A 17404-nucleotide genomic window follows, 5' to 3' on the forward strand; every position below is an offset into this window, starting at 1 on the left:
AGAGATAAATTTAGAGCTCAAGAGACTCAAGAAATCATCTGCTCTGATGCTAACTGATGGGATTCTGTGAATGAAGAACCTGAGGTCCCAGAGGTTGAGAGTGTGTTCAGTGGTCCATGACTTGTGGTGGAACCCAGACTAGGACTTGGGGATGTGTGCGCTCCTTCCCCAGCAGCCCCCGTTTCACACCTAGAACTAGAGCGAGAGAGCAAAAAAGGTTTGGTAATGTTCCATTTTGCAGAACTCTCTCAAATGGTGGAGAAGGGAACTTCCTGGTTAACTACGTCATCCCAGGAGGGAAGGTTGGAGGGAAGGTGATAGATATAGATGTGAAAGATAGGTAGATAGCTATAGATAAGAGATAGATGAAAGGCGAACAGGTAGATAAAAAGATAGACGGCTGATAGTTAGATAGATAGATGTGTACACATATACCATTTGGTCTTTCAGAATCCCACCAGCCTTCCAGGGTTCCATCAGTAGATTTTCTCGTTCACTTCTAAAGGTTTATTGTGAATATGCCAGCCAAAGGTTGAGACTGTTTAGATAGTTAAATAACAAAACTCAAGTGTCTTCACCTGGATAGGCAAGAATTATCCTGACCTCAGCTAAATATATTTTCTTTCTCATTAAAGGTCATATAAAAATTTAATGGCAATTTGTAACTATTAAGAGTAAGTAATATATGAGTGAATAATTTTTATATATTTTAAAGATTTTTTAATCTTGGGAGACAGGAAAATGTTGATTTTTTTTTTTTTTTTTTTTTTTTAATGTCACATGCCCTGACTTTGGTTAGTAAGTCGTGGTTCCTGCATCCAAGAGAAGAGGCATAGGGAGATGAACCTTGATGTGTGGGCCCCTCCTTGACTTTTTCTGCCCTCCCGTTCCCTTCCCGTGAAGGCCTCAGCACCAGGCTCTGGAGGACCGTGAGCTGACAGCAGCGAGGCTTCCCTTTCTCCGTGTTAACTCATACTATGTGGTGTAAATAGTTGTGACCAGAGAGCCGATGTCACCCAGCTCCCCACAGACCCTCCTGTAGTGGCCCAAATGGAGCATAAAAATAGGCCTTTTGGAAAAGAGCCTGTGAACCTCTCTCGCCCTGTTCTGGGTAAAGGAAGTGCAGGAAGCGGAAGCCGAGGGGAGGTGGTGGGCTGGGCATCCCGGGAGCCCGGAGGGAGGCCCCCTCCTCCCAGCCCTCAGCCCAGGATGCGCCATGTGCACAGAGAAAACCAGGAAGTGAGGCGGCCGATTTCCAGCCACTGAAGGTATTATGCGGCCTCCTCTGGGCGTCAGCAGGAAAGGGAAGCTGTGAGAATGTGGTGAGGAGGAACAGACTTGCCACTTTGCCGGGACGATGCCAGGGACCCAAGAGAGCCCAGAGCTCTGGCGTGCACGGGGTGTACAGCAGGGCCCGTGTGGTCCCTAGTCCCCCAACTCTGTGGACACGCCCTAATGGGGGCTCTGGCCCCACAAGTCTGACTACCCTGGAGCCCCTCACGTAGTTGGTTTAGGACAGACAGACATGCTCTCTGTGGCATCCGGAGCCGAGGAAAGCCTGCCCTCGTGTCGGAACTCTCCTCTGCTCCCGTGGCCGTCACCGCACCCCTGAGCCTCCTTCTGGGTCCAGAGCTGGGAAGCCGGAGGCCAGAGCCCCACCTCCACCTGGCCACGGGGCCCACGTACAGTCGTCCTCCTGGAGCTTTCACCTGTCGTTCAACCGTGAACAGCAGACGTGCAAGTTGAGCAAAAACCAGCCAGGGCACGTTCTGTCTGCTCTCGGGCGTGTGCGCTTCGAGAAATGAGGTGAATCCGTGCAGAAGGGTCTGCGGGCTCGACTCGCGCAGCTGGTGCCTCTGCCTGTGCCTGGAGCCCGATTGCAAGGTCCTTCTCCAGCCGCGTGGGTCTCCCGTTCTTATGGCTCTGGATTCCCAGGAGGGCCGGTGGCCAGCGCCCCACCGCGTGGAGAATGAAGAGTGTACCCTTACCTCCCACGAGGCTCCACTCCCCGTGCTGTTTGCGTCTCCGAGCACGTGCAGGGGCCAGGCAGCCGGGGCCTCCACTCTGAGGTGCTTGGCCGCCCCCTTCGGGGTTAAATCCTGTTGCCCGGGCGGGGGGCCGAGGCTGATCTGACCAGAGGGAACAGAACCCAGCCACGTGCCCCAGAGTCGGCTCTGACTGACTTAGGAACAAAGCCACTTTCATGGGAAGCACCGTGCTGGTTGTTTCCTGGAACAGGCAGCATGATGGCAGCACACAGTGGGGTCTTATTTGCCCTCGGCTTCTCCTCCTCCGCTGGGGCTCTTGGGCGCCGTGGAGTGTGGTGTGGGATTCCTGAGGTGGCCGCGGCCCCGGGACTCGGCCAGCCTAGGGCTCCCGTCGCCGCCCGGGGACCGCTGAGAGCGGCCTCGGTGCTGGAGGAACCGATCCCGCGAGGAGCTGCTGCGCGGGCAGCCCGAAAGCGGCCGCGCCAGACTCGATGGATAGATCCCATGGTTCTGTGCTGCTCCTTGATGTGGGGTCATAGGGGCTGCTTGGCACCCCCATCCTCCTCCCACTTTTCGGGCCAGCCTCCTGAACCGTAGTTCCACACGTTGCCCTGCCCTGTACTTTTCCGTCGGTGCCTTTGTTAACTCATTCATTAATTCATAGCATGACTGACCTGAAGCTCCCACCAGCTGCCAGCTCAGTGGAGGGGCCAGCAGCGAACACTGGGGGCCTCTCCTGCCCTACGAGCGCGGAGCCTGCGGACGGTGCCCAGTGCACCGCTACACGCGTACCAGTGGGTCTATCAGAATCCCACCAGCCTTCCAGGATTCCATCAAATGCCTCTTCTTCCGGGAAGCCAGCTCTCTCCAGACAGAAACAGTTCCTCCTGCAGGTCTTTCTGAAGCTCACAGGCTGCAGCTCACATGCTTCTCAATGCGATGCTAATGCTGCGAGTCTCCTCTCCTGGAGAGCAGGACCACACAGGCACTCACTTTCCCACGTCGTCCAGCGCCGCGCTGACAGAGAGCAGGTGCTCAGCGATTACGTCTGAAGCAGAGAGTGAATATAGGCAAACATAACTGGAGATGTAATTTTATTACCGGGAAGGGAAGTGCGGGTGCAGAGGAACATCTGAAACACCATGCATCTTTGTTTCTCTATCCCGGCTTCGATCGAAAAGGATTGAAGGATGGGCTTTGAAGACCATCCACTTGGTTAATTAATTCAACAAACATTTATTTTAGAACATGTGCTGTCGGATGTCATAGTGGCACAAGGGGCAGTTGCACAGTGTGAGTAGGATGACTGCATCCGCTCTAGGAATTGATAGGTGAGTCGTAGCGGGAGACACACATCTGGGTTTGTTGGGAGACTGACATTTGCCAAGCCCTGTCCTGGCTGATCGTGGAGCATTTGCAGGTGGGTGCAGGAAGCAGTGTCCATCCCCAGGGGTTCACAGTGTGTTTTGTACCAATAGAACATTAGCACTGGACTTTTCTGTAATCAAAAGTTCACCAGGGGCTTCCCTGGTGGCGCAGCGGTTGAGAGTCCGCCTGCCGATGCAGGGGACGCGGGTTCGTGCCCCGGTCCGGGAAGATCCCACATGCCGCGGAGCGGCTGGGCCCGTGAGCCGTGGCCGCTGAGCCTGCGCGTCCGGAGCCTGTGCTCCGCAACGGGAGAGGCCACAACAGTGAGAGGCCCGTGTACCGCAAGAAAAAAACAAAAACAAAAACAAAAAGTTCACTAAACGTTTAAAAAAATTAACACTGAATTTGGTACCCACACTCCTCCCAAAATGGACAAGTGCTCTGTTTAAGTTTGTCATTGATTTTCATAAGTTTTACTATTAAGTGAGCAAGTGTAATTTTCTTTTTACTTATCCTGCTTAGATTTCATGATTTTTTTTAAAACTTGTGGCTTGATTTCTTTAGTCTGTCTTGGGAAATTCTCAGTAAGTATCTTTTCCAATATTGCTTCCACCTCATTCAATTTCTGCACCCCTTCTTGACCTCCAGTTATACATGCGTTAGAATTTTTCATCATGTCTCACATGTCTTTCTGCTCTTTTCTGTATTTTCCATCCTTTTTCCTCTCATTGCTTCAGGCTGGTTATTTTCTTCTGACTTATTTCCGAGAGCAGTCATCATTTCTGCTGTGTCTAATCTGATACAATCACTGACCTAATGCTTAATTGCATTAATTTTGTTTTTAAGTTCTTAGGATTTCTGTTTGATTATTCTTAATGGACTCCAGTTCTCTGGTGAAATTCTCTATCTTTTTTTACATTTTCTGAAACATTTTCAGTTTAGTTATTTTGAGGTCTGTGTCTTTTAACTCCAATGTTTGTATTAGCTGTGGGTGTTTTTTCTTTTCTTTCTTTTTTTTCTTTTTCATTTTTTTTGTTTTCTTTTTCATGTCTTGGTTTTGTTACCTGGAATGCCTGATCAGTTTTTTAAATTAAATATTTGACATTATGTCCATAAAATTATAGGTAGATTGATAGATGCATAGATGTCAGATAGATAGTTGGGTGGATAGGTGACAGATGGTTGGATGAATGGATGGGTAAACGGATGGATAGATGGGTGATGGATACGTGGTTGGATGGATCGATCGATGATAGATGGAACTGAGTAACGCAAGTGATGTGAAATTTTTTTCAACTTTATTATTTTCTGATCAGTCCTCCCTTGTTTTAAGGCAGAAAGCAAAATAACCTGTATTTCTCACAATATTATTTTATTCGCCGTGGTAGATTTGTCCAGTTCTCAAAGCTTAGTTTTTTAAAAAAGGCAGAATATTAAAAACAAAAAAAGTACCCAGAAATAGTGGAGATGCTGGGCTGTGAGCAGGACGGACATCTGGTCAGTGGGTCATGTGAAGTTCCCTGCGGTGTGTGGGTGTCAGACAGGCGGGCTTTCCCGGTGCTCGGCTTCTCCTCCTCCTGTGACGGGGGTCGGGCCAAGCGGTCTCTGCACCTCTTGGGGGTGAAGACACCGCAGGCAGCGCCATGCTGGCGGAGGGAAGTGTTAGCCGAGAGCATGCGACCCAACGTGGTACACAAAGTGCCGCCGGGCCGGCACCTTATGGAAAGTGGGTCTTTTCTGTGGTTTGCGCAGAGGCCTTGCCCTTTCTAGAGTGGGAAATGGCTTTGCCTCTTCAGCACGGTAAGTCTCTCAGGGCAAACTGTTGCTCAGGTGAGACGCTGGGCTCCCTCCCGTCTCATGGTAAAGGAGCACCGTCAGTGGAGGACGGCCATCAGCATGCATTGCAAGCTGCGAGCCGGGACTGGGCAGGTGTTTCTCCTTTTGGAAATGTGCCAGGCAAGGGGAGGCTGCCCTTGGTGGAGCCGGGGCGCCTCCTAACGCTGCAGAAAAGCTTCGGAAGCGGCACTGCTTCTTACAGCCCGCTCGTGTTTTCCTTGATCCAGAGCCACGAGGCTGCCCTGAGATCCTCGGTCACTCTGTGGGGATGTCAGAGAGCCCTGCTGGACCCAAACCTGCGATGCTCCGGGCCGACGTGCCCACGGCGCCCTCCTTCCAGCGGGCGTTCGCGGCCTCCTGCACGATTTCTGGCCACAGCCCCAGCCAGCGGAGGGGGAGGTAAGGTGGCCTTTGAGCCAGACACAGCCTGCTCTTACAGACTCCAAACCCGAGCACCACGGAGGGAAGGCGGGGGGCTCGCCCTCCACATGACACCGGGCTGCCTTGTGGATTGACAACCATCACTCTTTCAAAATGCAGTCAAAATAAAAACCCCTGAGTCCACCCTCACTGTTAGCAGGCGGGGTGCTCAAGGAACACGCTGCACTTAGAGTCTGGGCACAGTGGCCAGTTCAGGACCGAGCATCCGTGAAAACGTTACCTGAGCTGAGGCTGGAAAGGGGGTGCGGAGGCCAGGCTAGGAGGGGGCCTGCCCGGGGCGGCAGATCGGGGTGGGGAGGGCAGGGCAGGCAGGACGTGCTGCTCGAACACCCCTCAGTGGGGCTGGAGAACAGAGAGGAGGGGCCACAGACAGAGAGAAATGCCCTATTTCTCCCTCACGAAAAGGACTGCCACCGAGCAAATCCAGACGCTCAGGGTAGGAATCATTTCCTAGTATTTTACTTGTGGGCACATTGCTCTCCGGTTACCACCCTTAATTCCACCTCCTTTCTCTTTACAAGAAAGGGGGACATTGCGTATCAGGACCTGACATCACACACAGAGCAAATACATGTTTGCTAGTGTGTTAGCTGTCTTTCTATATTTCTACATATAGAGTAATTTCCAATACTCTTAATATTGGCGTTTCCCGTTTTCGATACGGCGGTCCCCTGTGTGTCCTTAATCGGCTGGTTGCCCTGCAACCACTGATGAAAACTGACTGTGTCAGGCACCTATGCTGGGCTTCGGGAAGGAGAAGCGAACCGGGGGGAGGGAGGTGTAAGCAGATTCCGTGGTTGGTGCATGCGTGCTGGGACCAGAGGGAGGACACGGCTGTCCCCTGTGCACACACGGACACGGGCTTCAAAGTCAGGACACAGTTGAGCTACGCCCTGAACGGAAGAGAAGAGGGGACTTTGCCAGGTGAAGGCGAGGGAGGGAGAGGCACACAGGCTGGCGAGGCGGGGTCGGACCACCCCCAGCCCCCGCCCCCCCAGGTCCCTGAGGCTGTAGACTGAGCACCTGGGGTGAACAGTCAGGTGGGAGGCTGGAAGGGCAGGGCCGGAGTTCAGATATTCGGGGAGCCTCGGCACCCAGCCTCCCCGTCCCCGTCCCGTGGGAACCGTTGCTAATTTCCAGGCATCCCCCCCGGGATGTGTCGTTCGCTCCCTGACGGTTTGTCTTTTGAACAGCCCTTCCTCGGCCGAGCACCAGTGGCTGGAGACCAGCCCCAGGTCCGCAGTGACCCTGCTGGGGAGCAGCCGGCCCGGCAAGGACGGCCCCGGGCGGCCCCACTTCCCGCCAGCCGACCTCCAGACGTCCTTCCACGGCCACGAGCTGTCCCTGGCGGAGCCGCCGGAAGCTCTGGGCCCCCCAGGCAGCCAGGCCTTCCTGAGCTTCGGCACTGCCCCTGAAGGAGGTGGGCTCCCCCCCGGCGAGGACCCGGGGGCCCTGCTGGCCAATTCCCACGGAGGAGCGTCCCAGGCCCCCGGCACCCCGCGGACAGCAGCCGAGGCTGCCGACGACGGCTTCCTGTCCCACGGCTTTCTCACGGTGGCACCTGGACAGAGCGGCCACCACAGCCCCGTCCTGCAGGGCCCGGGGCTGACCCTGCCCGGGCAGCCGCCCCTCCCCGAGAAGAAGCGGGCCTCGGAGGGAGACCGTTCTTTCGGCTCGGTCTCGCCGGCCTCCAGCGGCTTCTCCAGCCCTCACAGCGGAAGCGCCATGAGCATCCCTTTCCCAAACATCCTCCCCGACTTCTCCAAGGCTGCGGAGGGAGCGCCTTCCCCAGGTAGGGCGCCCGTCCACGGGGAGGGGGCCCACCCTGTGCTCACAGGCGCACCTGGGCAGGGAAGGACCCCGGGGTTACAGCCGGGCCTGCCCAGTGAGCATCAGTGCCAGGGCGGGGCCGAGCGCCTCCAGAGAAGAATCCAGAGCCTTCAGGGGGTCTTTTCCGTCTCACTAGCCCAAAGCAAAACACCGGCGCAGAGCCGCCCGCCTCCGAATCCATCTGGCTTGTGCGTTTATTCCCGGGAGAGTCAGTCCAGCAACAGAAAACGCAGACTTCCGTGGTGGTTCTGGTTTTTTCCCCTTTGACTTGGAGTCAGTGTTCTGTGACAGTAACTTAAAAAAAAAAAAAAAACATTATACAAATACATGCGAAATTTAATTATGAAATGTTTCAAACGTAAAAGGCTCAATAAGACACCGAAAGGAGTAAGCCACACCAGCTCTGCTCTGTGTGCTTCCTGGCTTTCTGACTACGGGCTGTTGACATGTGCTGCAGAGCCCCGATCTCAGTGTCCTGCTGTCTTTGTGTTTTCTGTTGTGAAACAGCCACTCCCTGCTCCGAGTCAGGCTTCTCCCCTGTGGTTAAAGAGAGAGCGCTCTCCCCAGAGCGCCCCATCCTCGCCCAGGGTGGGACTCGGAACTTCTGGGTCCCTTTGAGGTGAGGGGTTGCAATGAAAAATGGCCTTCACAGTTACTGTTTTTGAATTCTGTCTTGCAGATAATCCAGGTGATAAGCACGTGTCCGTGAACTTTGTCCAAGACACATCCAAGTTCTGGTACAAGGCAGATATCTCCAGAGAGCAAGGTGCGTGGGTGGGACAAGGGCCCAGCGTCCGGGAAGGAGGGCCTCGGGGTGGGTGCATCAGGGCGGGACGGCTAGGACGGCCTGCACTTCATGACTCGCCTCGAGGGAAAGGCCGTGCGACCTTTAAGTTTTTGTCGGGAAAGCTCAGTCCTAATGGGGGAGCCGGCCTGGATGGGCACCGGCCACCATCGTTCCAGTGTGGGGGGTGTAATTTCTGGTGGCTTCCACCAGCCACGGCCTCTGGCCAGCGTTGCCAGTGATGGCCGTGATGAGAAGACGTCGTGGGCCCCAGCCGCCGGCCTGAGGGTCGGTGGGGGGAGGAGGGGTGTCTTTCTAACACCGTTCATGGGCACACCTGCCTGGGTCACGCTGGAAAGACAAGCTGCTGGCGGACTCAGCCCAGCACGTCGCACGCAGCACAGCAACTCTGGGTGCTCGGTGCGGTCAGAAGACAGCTGGCCAGAGTGAGAAATGGTTAATTGGCATTTTTGAGCAGCAGAGTAGCGCGTCACTTTTTACTAGAACACGACTAGAAGAGGTGTCCCGCAGGGACACTGGCCTGCCGTCGTGGTGGTCCCCCTGGGGCAGCCCCTCGGGTGGGCAGCACTGACTCCCAGCAGAATCCGTGGGATCCCCGCGACGTGCTGGCCCCGCTCACGGGAGCCACCGTCCTCCCTGGAGGTGGCAACGTGGCTGCCTGTGGGCTCCTCACTCCCGGACGTCCGAGAGGATGACGTGGCACCGGCTGGGGCTGGCAGATGCTGGCCAGGGTGCCCAGAGAGGAGGTACCCCAGGGGCTGCTCTCGGCAAGTGGGGAAGAAACCGCAACTGCTCTCCAGGGGAGTGTTTCTCAAAAGTGCCTGGAGGTGAACAGTTAAATGGCTGGAAGTCAGCACTGTCCAACAGTTGTCATTGAAATTCTTCTACTCAATTAGGCAGATGATAAAAATGGTAAGAATGTGCCTTTCTTCGCATGAGCTCAATGGACCTATTGTCATTTCCTAGGAGGGGAGCTCGCTTGGCCTGGAGAGGCCTCTGAGTCCCTGAATTGGCCTCTGTGCTGTGCACTCCCCACGTTCCAGGCTCTGTTGTGGCCAGATGCTCCATCCTCGTCCCCTCCCTGCTCTGGTCACAAGAACCACCCCCACCCCCACCCCCACCCCGCCCTGGACTGTGGCCTTTAGCTCCAGCGCCTCACCCAGCCCGACAGACCCTGAGGAGCGCTTGTCGGGGACCCTGTCCTAGAGTGTTCTAAGCAGACTCTCCCATTCTGGCAGCTCAGCCTTTCAGACCAGGGTGAAGGCTGGGCTGGGCCGCCCCCTTCTCTGACTGGACAGCCAGGCTCTGGCTTCGGAAGCGGCAGGCTTGGTTGGAGAGCGCTAGGCGGGTCCTGCAGAAATGGCTAATGGGAGAGCCTTCCGCGTGGGGTTTCGGGGGAGAGGATCTGGGTGGAGGGCACCTCCCTTGGTGGCACCTGCTGGGCGGTGGGAGTTACTGTTGTCATTTGCCTAATCTTAGCCACACGTTTAAAAACATTTCTTTGGGGTGGACTCCATCTCAAAATAGCTAATATGTGCATTGGGCATTGATTTTTCCAGTTGAACTCCGAAAGCATAACCTCCTCTATTTTCTAGATAATTTTGTGTAGACGACACCCACACAGATGAATGTTCTGTTGGGTGTGCCAGCCTCTCCAGATGGGAGAAAGCCATCCGTGGATTTTGTTGTAACTGCTGGGATGTGCCTTTTTCAGGAAAAACTGTAATGAAATTTCAGGGAGATTCAGGAGGGGGGAAAAAAAGCCCTATCTCCTGTTTAGGGGCACAGTTGTTCACGTATTACTGTGGCAAGATGAGTGTCTTGGGGCTTTTTGAAGGTGAAGATAAAAACCTTAGGAGGAAAGTAAAGTAGAAATTAAGTATGGTTGGTCCAGCCGTGCTCTCGGGCCTCTGCCCTCGAATCCTTGAAAACACCAGCTGCAGGGGGAGAGGTGATAGGATCCCGTGGGGGTGCACGACCTCCTTTTCACACCCTCACTGCGGGCTCACTTCTGTCTCAGAGACAACGAGCCCGGCGTAGCCCTCAGCCCCCCCCTCTGCGGGCACGTGAGACCCCGGCTCCCTCGTGCCCGGCTGGCCTGGCTTCAGGGATGGGGTCTGGGAGGGGAGGACGGGCCAGAGCAGAGCCGGCCTTTCCCTCCACTGCCCAGAAGTCGGCCTCCCCTGAGGCCGGGGCGCTTTTTTCCACCACAGTGAAGTGAAATCCTGAAAGAAAAGGCTCCGGTGAGGTTATCACAACTGAAAACGATAACTTCTGTAAGTGATGTTTCCTCTACTTTAAAAACATAATAGGTCTTCAGCCCCCATCGTTAGAAAACGTGCTTTGAGACAAAACCAGCTGCGAAGAAGGCCTGGGGTCCCCCGTGGCGTCCACCCACCCTCCCCTCCCCGGCCTTGAGTTGCCGGAGCAGCAGGTGGGCTTTCACTCCACTTTGTCAGGCTTGCACCCCCCGGGGTCACACCAGACCCTCTCCCCTTGGAGAGCGCTGTGCTTTCCTGTCCCTCGTCCCCTACGTGTGTCAGTGCACAAGCTCCTGCCTTATGTCCTTGTCCTGCAGGGGCTGGGGCAGCGCCATGGAAGAGCGCGTACAAGAAACCAATCGTTTCATCCTGCAGCCAAGCAGATGCCATGCCGGGGGATTGGGGCGCGAGTCCTGATGCACGGGGGCCTGGGACAGAGCGCTTCCTGGGCTTGTTTCCTGAGGCGTGACGGGGTTTCCTGCCACTGCCGGGTTTATGTCCGGGCCCCCCCATCTACTCCAGACGGGGCCTTGGGCTCTACAGAAAGGTGGCATTTCCATGGCTGTAATTTTCTAGCGCCTTATATATATATATATATTTTTTTTTTTTTTTTGCGGTACGCGGGCCTCTCACTGTTGTGGCCTCTCCCGTTGCGGAGCACAGGCTGCGGACGCGCAGGCTCAGCGGCCATGGCTCACGGGCCCAGCCGCTCCGCGGCATGTGGGATCTTCCCGGACCAGGGCACGAACCCGTGTCTCCTGCATCGGCAGGCGGATTCTCAACCACTGTGCCACCAGGGAAGCCCGTGCCTTATATTTTAAATGCCTAGTTTTCTTTTCGTAAAATGTAAAGTTTATAAGAGACATTCTGAGAGATGTTCTGGTTACTAGAGAAAATTCTCGCCGGTGTCTGGGCTGCATCAGCTTGAGGTTACTGTCACCCTAACCCATCCATCCGTCCCGCTTTCTTCCCGTATCCTGAGCATGGGACCTGGGGGAGCCAGACTTTGAGCTTGAAGGGGAGGGATGTTCTTTTCAGGTGACAATCAGTGTGACACGCCTCCCAGCCTCGCAGGGGGCAGGTGGAAGGAGCAGTGCCAGGTGCAGCTCGTGGCCCCGACTGACTGGTGACGGCCGCCTCGAATACGGGTTCACAGCCTCGTGCAGGCTGGAAACAATTGGCCACACCTGCCTCAGAGCCACGGGACGGAGGGCCACCTACGGTCCCCCTGGTGCAAATCTTGGAGTTTGTATTAAATATTCAGTCACTTTTGGGGTACACTCTCAGTCTTCAGAAAGTGGGATTGGAAACTTCTTTCCTTCTATTGAAAGTTGAAAGCGCACTTGCTAAAAATCTCTAAGAAAAACGCCACTCGGGGAGACGTAGGGCAGGGCCGCGGCGGGGAACGCGTGACAGCCCCGCCTGACTTCCCGCTCCGTCACACCGTGTGTACTGGGACCTGGCCTGGGCACTTGTGCCGGTGAGGCTCCGTTCCCTGGGCTGTCAGGTGGGCGGGGGTGGGGGGGGGTCCTCATTTGGCCTTCACAGGCGCTGCGGGGTTAACAGGAGTCGTGTGTGAAGGCAGCACCTTTTGTGATCTAAAGGGACGGGCCACCCTGTGCCCCTGTGTCCTTTACAGTCAGGCCCCCAGGAAACCTCGGGTCATCACAGAGGCTTCCCTCACCCATGTCACGGCCCTGAGTGGAGACAGGCCGTGGCCTCCCCCGGCAGACACTCACGTCTCTCTCTTTCCCTCTGCAGCCATCGCCATGCTGAAGGACAAGGAACCCGGGTCATTTATCGTCAGGGACAGCCACTCCTTCCGAGGCGCCTATGGCCTGGCCATGAAGGTGGCCACGCCCCCGCCCTCCGTCTTGCAGCTGAACAAGAAAGGTGGGTCCCGCGGGCTCTTCTCAGCGGCACCTCGCCTGTCAGTCACCTTTGTGCCCGTGAGATGGCGGGTGACCTGGAACAGCACTCACAGGTTTTTGTCGTCTTATTATTTATTTCTTCGGGTGTATTTTGGTAAGGACTGTTTTGGCTCAAGAAGGAAGGTTAATTATTTGTAAATTTTTTTTATTGCCTTGTTGGGTGATCAGACGTCAGAACAATAGAGCAAGTCCTCTGATGAGGCATCTTTGCTCCCATTTTCAGCCCTGTATGCCTCAGCTCCCTCCTGCTTCCTGTGGGTGGACATCTGTAATAAATGCCTGCGTGTCTCCTCACTATCTGTCCAATGCACACAAACATGCATTTTTCCTTTTCTCTTACATAGAACGTGGCATCCTATATACACGGTTCTTGTTCCTACACCCAGTAGAGTATTTTGATGGATTGAAAGTGAGGCCAGTGCAAGCCTGGAGTCATGAGATTATCCTTCCTTAGGGGAAAGGACAAAGCTTTCTCCCTCTCTGGTCCAGCGCTCTGCACAGGTGGCAAACACTAGACGAATAACGTGTAATACAGGCAAGGCTTCTTCTTACCTCTTTAATGTTTTTTGTCACGAACATAACCATGTATAGAAGAGTTCGCGGTGCCCGCATGCACGGGTAAGCATTATTATGAAGCAGACAGGCAAGTACCCAAACGCAGGCGACAGGCTTGTGGGGAACCCCCTACACGCCCTTTCCTGTGTGTTGTAATCCATCGCCACCATTACTTTTTGGTTTCCAAGGATCCTGGATTTGACTAGGTGAGGCCCTTCCAGCGGCCCCTTGTCCTTCTGACACCCCCCCCATTAGTCCGTGAGCACGCCAGCTTTCTGAAACAGCAAACCTGTTTTAGGCTTACTCTGTACTTTCCCTGCCCCAGCCATTTCTCTAAAGATCCTTGGTTCTTTGTATTGGGGAACGGTATCTAGAAACCAGGATCTAATCGCTAGGTTTGCTCTTTGCTATCGGAGTACCACTCCTTCTCTCTAGGACCTGAGCTAGGGAATGCATCAGTTTAAAAAGTTCCTGAGCTCACGTTGATACCACCCGTTCAAATACAGTATCACCAGGTCCTTTCTCACCTCTCCTTCAGGGCTGAGCTCGGTTCCCAACAAATCAATACACTTATTCCCTTTCTCTGTTCCCTAATATGTGGTTTCCGGTTTATCCTTTTTTTTTCTTTTTATCACACCCTGCCCTCCTTGCCCCCACCTTTTTTTTTTTTTTTTTTTTAACCAACTATGCCACAAACTCTACGGAAAAGGAAAAGTTTCTTTTCCCCTAAATGGAGATTGTGGACTAGAATGTCAGCAAGTTACGTGGCTCTTCCTAGGGCACCTGGGCTCACCTGGGTTGGGCGAGGGTGGGTCAGAATAAGGACAGATTCTGAACCTTTGGTGTTTAAAACAAAATGACACTCACCTGCTTCACTCACGCTTTGTGCCCGGTACCAAATCCTGGGATGCAATCTCTGCTTAAAGCTTCCTGGAGAAAATTGCCTTGCAGTGAGTTACACCTTGAAGAATGAGATTTGGTTTCCAAGGGGTCTGGCTTCAGGCATGGCCAAGGGGTTTTCAGGGAACTTAGATGGTCGGTTTGGGCAAAGGTAGTGGTTGTGTGAATAGAAGGGGGGGTGAGGCTGAGGAGGAGCAGGTGATTCAGCCCAGATCCGTGGCTGTTGTCATGTCTGGAAGTGAAGGGGGAGAAGGCTCTGTGCAGATCAGCCAGAACAGGGGAACCTTGGAAGTAGGGCCCCAGGGCATCCAGAATTCCCCCCCCTTTTTTTTTTAAACATCTTTATTGGAGTATAATTGCTTTACAATGGTGTATTAGTTTCTGCTTTACAACAAAGTGAATCAGTTATACATATACATATGTTCCCATATCTCTTCCCTCTTGCGTCTCCCTCCCTCCCACCCTCCCTATCCCACCCCTCTAGGTGGTCACAGAGCACCGAGCAGATCTCCCTGTGCTATGCGGCTGCTTCCCACTAGCTATCTATTTTACGTTTGGTAGTGTCTATATGTCCATGCCACTCTCTCACTTCATCACAGCTTACCCTTCCCCCTCCCCATATCCTCAAGTCCATGCTCTAGTAGGTCTGTGTTTTATTCCCGTCTTACCCCTAGGTTCTTCATGACATTTTTTTTTTCTTAGATTCCATGTATATATGTTAGCATACGGTATTTGTTTTTCTCCTTCTGACTTACTTCACTCTGCACGACAGACTCTAGGTCCATCCACCTCACTACAAATAACTCAGTTTCATTTCTTTTTATGGCTGAGTAATATTCCATTGTATATATGTGCCACGTCTTCTTTATCCATTCATCTGTTGATGGACACTTAGGTTGGTGCCATGTCCTGGCTATTGTAAACAGAGCTGCAATGAACATTTGGGTACGTGACTCTTTTTGAATTGTGGTTTTCTCAGGGTATATGCCCAGTAGTGGGATTGCTGGGTCGTATGGTAGTTCCATTTGTAGTTTTTTAAGGAACCTCCATAGCTCCACCAAACATTCCACTGGCTTTCGAGTGGTTTAAATAGAGGCTTTTGTAGCTCAGGAGCTGACTCGGCCCGGATTGTGGAGGATGTAAGGCTATTTGGAAATAGCCTTGGAAACATGCTGAGTGATGATTATATCAGAAGAGTCTCAGGACTGGAACCTCTGAGGGTGTGTGGAGAGAGGGATGGGTGATGAGGGAGCAGGAATGAGTGCATGGCAGCTCCCGGGCTCCTCTCGGTTTCGGCTGAAGCTTTTAAAGCAAGGCCAAAACTTTTTTTTTTTTTTTAACTGCATGCATTATCTTTTTGGAAATACAGATGGTGGTGTATAATTCTTACCTCCAGGCATGCATCCCGCCCTTAAGGCCCACTTTGTCTCAATCTTCAGGGAAAGGCAACAAAATAGAGGATATTAGAATAGCAGACATCAGGACATGCAGCATTGCCAGGCACATCCTCTGGGTGAAATTTTGTCTGGTTGCCTTGCCTTCACCCGGCCCCTGGATTTGGTGTTTGGATTTCACAGTCTAAGGATAGATCTGAGAGGACAGTTGACCAGGAAAAAGCCCAGCAAGTCACCACCCACCCCTGGTACCCCGGAGGCAGGACAGCGACAGACGTGTGGCGTGCTGGTCTCCGAACCCCCGTGCAGCTGGGTTCCCCACTGACTCACTTCTCACCACTGGCATCCAGACCACGCTCTGCGTCTGCCTTCAGTTTGGAAGCGTGGATCATTTTCCTGCCACAACTGGATGGCAACATGTTCTTGTCCCCATTTTTATTCAGTACTGCCTTTTATGGAATCTGATCATTTCCTTTCCTACCAGTTATATGGCCCCTGTGAAATGCTGACACCGATATTGTTGATATTTGTCACTGCTGTTTAAAATAAGCATCACTGGGGAGCCTGCCATGGGCCAGGGGTGGAGCCCAGACCCACCTCTAGCAGGCCCTGCCGTCAGAAATGTTAGAAGTTAGGGCAGGCAGACACGTTCCCATGGGGACACGTTCCCATGGAGACACGTTCCCATGGAGACACGTTCCCAGGGAGGGTGCTGAATGAGGCCGGATGGAAGCACTGCGCAGCGTGCATGTGAATGTCTGCGGGGCTCATTAGCACAGTGCAGTGACTTCTTTTTCTTCTCTTCGTTGTTTCTACTTTTCCACCATCAGGCAGTTTGCCATTCTGTGGCTTTTCATGATGCACTTTCTCTTTGGGCTCGCGGGCTGGCAGTGAACCACAGGTCTGTGTAGCAGCAATATGATTAGAGGGCTTGCTGTCAGGAGGGGCTTGTGTACCTGACTCCTGGCTAAATCTTACCCAGAAGACTGGCACGCTTCCAGCTCTTTCCAGTGATTCATTCTTGGGCATCACGCTGTGTCTGGGTCTTTCTACGTTCTCCTCTTAGGAGGCAAAGGAGCTGGAGGTCCATGTTCCCAGTTCTTAGCTGCTCATTTCCGTCACTGGGAGTTCTGCAGTGTGAGGCTGTCTCCTAAGGACTCCTCCAGCTCTAAGCACAGTCACTGGAGGGGGTTCTAGCTGCCCGTCGGGCAGGGCTCAGCCAGCCTTCCAGCAGCCCAGCTACCATTCCTAGAGTGGTTCTTGGCAGCCAACCTGCTGCAGGGGCCAGACTCTCCTTCCCTCTCTCTCATCCTCCCCTCCTCTCATTTATTAAAATTCTCTTCTCTTTCTTTTAAACCTCTACCACAGCTGGAGATTTGGCCAATGAACTCGTTCGGCATTTTTTGATCGAGTGCACCCCAAAAGGGGTGCGGTTGAAAGGCTGCTCCAATGAGCCGTACTTTGGTAAGTGGCTGAGAGCCCGACCCGGTGTTCGGAACCCACGAGCACGCGTTGTCCCTGCTCACCGCCATCACTCCGCTGGGGCTTCACGCAGGGCGTTTACTTTTCATCCCCATTCAGAGATTCCTCAGTTATCATCTCTAAAATAAACTGGATATTAAATTTTCTTAAAAGCTTTCTCAAAGCTAAGCAAATCAAATGCACGGTGCTGGGACCGGAAATGCAGATTCCACAAGGTGCGGTCCCGGCAGGCGGGCAGAGAAGGGTGGACAAGGTCGGGGCCTGAGCGTGACCCCACCCTCCGGGCGCAAGAGAAGCACAGGCTCCCTGTGAGAGGAGAGCCTTCCCGCCCCTGCAGGCGTGTCCGAAAGACGGCATGAGCTCGCAGGCAGAGCTTGAACAAACCAAAGCATCACCTTACAGAGGTGATTCGGTGGTACCAGTGGGAGCTGTCTCAGATTCAGCAGACTGTGTGACTCGTTCTTTATGAATTGGTAATGATGTGTCTTTGCTGAGAATCATCTGCAGTTCCCTTTATCTGCCCCTTTGCCGTCTGCCGAACTTACGGCTTCGTTGAAGTTTTGCACACATTCCCACAATAATGGAGCATGTTGGGTGCTAAAAATATAAGGGG

At 53.6% G+C, this 17404-nt stretch overlaps 1 protein-coding gene across 13 annotated transcripts in view; it reads left to right on the forward strand.

Annotated features, from left to right (window-relative positions):
• TNS3 (tensin 3) overlaps positions 1–17404 on the forward strand; it is a 225516-nt gene that overhangs the window by 194403 nt on the left and 13709 nt on the right. For all 13 annotated transcript variants that reach the window (XM_067042998.1, XM_067042995.1, XM_059073549.2 and 10 more), the window contains 5 exons: positions 5420–5591; positions 6827–7425; positions 8143–8229; positions 12291–12422; positions 16678–16773. In XM_067042998.1, the coding sequence (XP_066899099.1) occupies positions 5420–5591; positions 6827–7425; positions 8143–8229; positions 12291–12422; positions 16678–16773 (1086 nt within the window). The remainder of the gene's footprint in view (positions 1–5419; positions 5592–6826; positions 7426–8142; positions 8230–12290; positions 12423–16677; positions 16774–17404) is intronic.

This window comes from Kogia breviceps, chromosome 9 (assembly GCF_026419965.1).
Source record: "Kogia breviceps isolate mKogBre1 chromosome 9, mKogBre1 haplotype 1, whole genome shotgun sequence".
Classification (NCBI taxonomy): Eukaryota; Metazoa; Chordata; class Mammalia; order Artiodactyla; family Physeteridae; genus Kogia; species Kogia breviceps.